We start from the raw sequence: 5,251 nt of genomic DNA, 5'->3' as shown, positions 1-5,251 counted from the left end.
AAAATGGATTTTTCTTTTCTACCTCATGATCAGGCTGCAAATTTTCCAAATTTTTATGCTCTGTTTCCCTTTTAAATAAAAGTTTCAGTTTAAGATAATCTCCATGAATGCATATGACTAAACACTTTCAGAATCAGCCAGGTCACCTCTTGAATGCTTTGATGCTTAGAAGTTTCTTCCAGCATATACCCTAAATTATCTCCCTCAAGTTCAAAGTTCCACAGATCTCTAGGGCAGGGCCAAAATACAACCAGACTCTTTGCTAAAGCATAGCATGAGTGACCTTTACTCTACTTCCCAATAATTTCTTCATCTCCATCTGAGACCATCTCAGCCTGGACTTCATTGTCTATATCACTATTAGCATTTTAGTTAAGACCATTCAACAAGTCTCTAGGAAGTTCCAAACTCTCCCACATCTTCCTGTCTTCTTCCAAGCCCTCCAAACTGTTCCAGCCTCTGCCTGTTACCCAGCTCCAAAGTCATTTCCAAATTTTCAGGTTATCTTTAGAGCAATACCCCACTCCTGGTACCAATTATCTATATTAGTCCATCTTCACACTGCTATAAAGAACCACCTGAGACTGGGTAATTTATAAAGGAAAGAGGTTTAATTGATTCACAGTTCCATATGGCTGGGAAGCCTCAGGAAACTTACAGTCATGGCAGAAGGTGAAGGGGAGGAAAGTACCTTCTTCACATGGCAGCAGGAAGGGGTGAGCAAAGAAAGAAGTACCACAGTTTTAAACCATCAGATCTTGTGAGAATTCACTCAGTATCATGAGAACAGCATGGGGGAAACAACCCTCATGATTCAATCACCTTCCATCAGGTCCCTCTCTCAATGCATGGAGATGCAATTTGAGATGAAATTTGGGTGAGGACACAGAGCCAAACCATATCATATGGTAAAGGTAGTAGATACAAATGCAAAGAGGTAGCATGAAAGAGTTCTTTTATGTTGATGGAATAGTTCTGTATCTCGATTATAATTACACAAATCTCTAAGTAGGATAAAATTGAATAGAACTACACACACAAAGACACAAATGTAAGTTTTTAAAATAGTAAAAATTGAATAAGTTCTGTAGCCTAACAGTAATGTAGCAATGTCAATTTTCTAGTTTTGTTATCATACTACAGCTATATAAAATGTCACCACTGGGGAAAGCCGGATGAAGATTTATGCTATTTTTGCAACTTTATGTGAGTCTATCATTATTTCAAAATAAAAGAGCTTTTAAAACTAACATTAGAATTAAGAAAAAATAAAATTAAAAACACTGGGAGTAGGGAATTGCTTTGCTGCTCATATCACAAATAAAGAGCTAATTCCTCTAAGATATAAAGGGTTCCTCAAAACCAATAAGAAAAAGGCCAAAAGCCAAATCAAAAAAAGATATAGACTGCCCACAGTAAATAAACATAAATGGCTCTAAACATATAAAATAATTATAAACACTCACTCATAGTAAGAGTCATGCAAATGACAGCTAATTTTTTTTAACCTAACAGGTTGGCAAAAACAGAAAGTGTGAAAAAAGTTCTCTAATAAATTGCTGGTGGGAAAGTAAATTGATGCAAACCAATAAAGGGTGATATCTGTCAAAATTAGAAATGCACATTCCATTCAACTCAGTAATTCCATTTCTTGAGACTTATCCTATCGCTAGTTTGCACATGTGGAAAATTACATATGCAGAAGATTATTCATTATAGCATTACTATAACAACAAAAAACAGGAAGTAAACTAAATGACCACAAACACATGGCTAGTTAAAGAAATTGTGGTACATCAGTGCAAAAAAATTTACAAGTGAGGAAATACTATGCATATCCACATACATAGCTCACCAAGATATGTTATAAAGAGCAAGGGGCAGGACAATGTGTGTATTCTGCAACCATTGTATGGAAAGACGGAGACATTATAAGTCATTTGATTGGTAGCTAGTTAGGTACTAGTATAGAATATACCAGTGCATAAGTTAGTTGACTGGTTCATTAGGTGTTAGTGGCTTTCTGGTAGAATAAAATATCTCTACAAGGATAGACATAAAACTGGTAAGAATGCCTCAGGACGGAACAGATAAGAGGGAGATTTTCTATACATACTCTTCAATAGGTTTTGAATTTTCATCCATGAAAATATATTAGGTATTTTTAAAAATAAATGCTTAAATTAAAAATGTAGAGCCATGTGCCCAAAGATTATTGTTCATGAGTGTTCATCCACTCATTGGTACATCCCCTAATCAAAGTCTTCACTCTTAGAGGAAATTACAATTTCTCCCTATCAGGGATTCAGCTGCAAGCTAGTCTCTGAAATTTGCACATTGATGCCCTTTAGCAAAAAAGTTTAAGCTATCTTAGAGGCACTCATATCTCTAAATAAAATTTTTTCCAAAAGTATTTCTAAAATCATTTGCATAGTAATTGGAGCAAGTTATTTTAAAACAGTATTTAAATGTAAAATTTTGAACAGGATGGTTCTTTTTAACACAATATTTAAGTAGTTTTTAGATACAAATTAATGAGTTTTTTTTAAGACAGGGTCTCACTCTGTTACCCAGGCTGGAGTACAGTGGTGCGATCATAGCTCACTGCAGCCTCTATCTCCTGAGCTCAAGTGATCCTCCCACCTCAGACTCACAAGTAGCTGGGATCACAGGTGCACACCACCACACCTGGCTGATTTTTTTGAATTTTTAGCAGAGAGGAGGTCTCACTCTCTTGCCCAGGCTGCTCTTGAACTCCTGAGCTCGAGCAGTCTGCCTGCCTCAGCTTCCCAAAGTGTTGGGATTACGGACGTCACCACTCCCAGTCTAATGAAATTCCTGAGTCTGTTTTTCAGATTGGAAAGTACGTGTTTATTCAATGCAGATGTGACTCTGTGACATATGCTTGAGGAAGAAAAGAAAGTCACAATGTGTCTTTTTCTAAAGGAATGATAAACAAGAAAAAAGTCTGGCTACTACTCAGACTTCAGAGAACAGAAAATTGAAGTCAGAAATGTTAATGAGAAAACAGACTGGGTGGTGTAAAGAAACCTTCCAGTAAACTTAATAAAATTAAAACCAGATTATCTAAGTTTGTGTGGAGACAAAGTATCTTCATGCAGTAAAGGGCAATCAGAACTCACAGCCCAGGCCACTGCCTGCCACAACTGCCTGTCCCTTGGGGCTCTCGTAGTAACCATGACATTTGTCCTCAAGAAGGCTGTCGCTTCACTATCTACATCTCAGTTCAGCCATAGAGACAAGTATTTGCTCTTAACTTTCTGAAAGGCAGTGGAGATGCAATGGCACAGTTAATCAACACTTTTAACCGAAGCCTTCCAGATAACAAAGGGGTACAAACGTAAAGAGTAGCACGACATCGTATTACCATATTCTGAACTTCTGGGCCATACCGGCTCTCTGGGGTCCATGGGACTGCATCTCAATAATATTCCAAAGAAGGGAAGCATGCTCAGAGAGTTCCCAGATTTCCTTGTCTCCTCCACTTCCCAGACAAGGAACCCCATAGCAGGACCCAGTATTCATCTACCTACGAAAACACCTCCTCCATGTCGGTAGGCCACAGCTCTGCCATCCTCACCTTTCTTTTCCGGGGGTCTAGATAAGGAGACCATGCCATCTAGGCCACCCAGAAGCCCCTTGCCAACAGCAGGAGCTGCCAGAACACGCTTCGAAGCTTGAGGTTGCTGAAGATGAGGATGAAGGGATGGACAGATATGCACAGGTAGACTGCAGTTTGCCATGGCCAGTAAAAGTCGTTCTGCATGGAGATAAATTTTGCGGCATCAATGATCAGGGACAGAAAGGACAGAGCATAAAGAATGAGGAAGGAGATGAGGGACTTCAGAGCTCTGGTATGAGCCTGGGTGCTGGGGTCCTGCAGGCTGTGGCCATTGTGCTGCATTCTCCGAGTATGCCTCCTCAGAGAATTAATTAACAGCATAATTGAGACCAGAAAAACAGAACAAGGAATTGACCAGATGGCCAGTTTCAGGGACGGGAAATAGTACATTTCTATCCTTGTATTCCACTCGTAGGTCATGTTCCCAGAAAATTTTCTAATGAAAATTTCTTGATATACAGGGTAGTTCACCCAAAAAAACAGCAGGGTTATGATGAAGGAGATCAGGACAGAGCCCAACAGGAGCCAGGGCACCCACCCTGGGAACCTCCACTTCAGCCACAGGAAGGTAGGGTGTGTGATGTTAGCAATCTTCACACAGAACAGGACACTGAGCCAGCTGCAAAACCAGAAGGTGGTTGAGTTCAGGAAGTGCCACTGTAGATGGAAGAACTGGCGGCTGAGACCCCCAGAGTACTCGACCTTGTGGGCAGAGTAGTAGAAGTTGTGCACTGTCCCAACCAACTGCAGGCAGAAGCGGGAGGCACCCAAGCTAACGAGGATCATGTCCAAGGGCAGCAACCTGCCATATCGCAGCCACTCCCTGCCCAGCACCAGCACAATGAAGCCATTCGCTGCAATCCCCAGAAGACTCATCAGGCTAAAGAGTAACATGAAGAAGGCCGTCAGTGCTGCTTGCATTCTGACTCCTCCTGCAGTCCCCACTTGAGTGTCTTGGTCCCTGGCCTCCTCCCTGCCCCTAGCCACAGTCCTGCTTTTAATCTTTCCTAGGAGTGCTGAAGAGTGGTCAGGCTCTGCATCTGAACCAGAGCTCACTTAGAGAGGAGGATGCTCAGGCTAAAGAGGAGAGGTGTGCTCTTGGCTCAGACAGGATGCAAATTTATCCTAGTGTCAGTTACCACCAGGCCTGCAAACTACTCTAATTTGCCTTGTCCGGTTTTGCCTGCATGCTGCCATGGTTAGTATCAATGTCTATGATTTTTCCGGGTCTCTGTGACTGAGTTCCATCCTCAGGCCATACGAACACTCCTCTTCCCATCAGAACATTCTTAAGACTTTAAATATAGAGACAAGTATAGGAGATACGTAGGAAAAATAGTGACATCAAAGATTCTGTCTCAGTACTTCCCTGTTACACATCCACGCTTACCTTGCTGCCTGTGCACACAAATCCCTTCAAAATCAAATACCTCGTCTACCTCTCCATCCAAATCTCTACTTAGATCCTCCATGAATCCTGAGATGTAAATGGTAATGGTTTAAACGGGTTTTGTATTTCCAGTGAGAGAATTCATTATCATGTGGTTGAAGGGTCTTCCGAAGCAGGACTGAGAGCCCCTGTTTCTTGCTGGGTGTTGGTGGGAGGCT

General features: G+C 41.3%; 1 protein-coding gene across 1 annotated transcript; it reads right to left on the bottom strand.

The window, feature by feature from the left end:
- Positions 1–3,640: 3,640 nt before the first annotated feature.
- Positions 3,641–4,564, bottom strand: TAS2R41 (taste 2 receptor member 41). Its single transcript, XM_032753572.1, has one exon. It carries the CDS (start codon positions 4,562–4,564, stop codon positions 3,641–3,643), a length of 924 nt encoding a protein of 307 aa, XP_032609463.1.
- Positions 4,565–5,251: the final 687 nt, after the last annotated feature.

Source organism: Hylobates moloch, unplaced genomic scaffold (genome assembly GCF_009828535.3).
Source record: "Hylobates moloch isolate HMO894 unplaced genomic scaffold, HMol_V3 SCAFFOLD_1, whole genome shotgun sequence".
Lineage (NCBI taxonomy): Eukaryota > Metazoa > Chordata > Mammalia > Primates > Hylobatidae > Hylobates > Hylobates moloch.
This window is presented reverse-complemented; position numbering and strand designations above follow the sequence as displayed.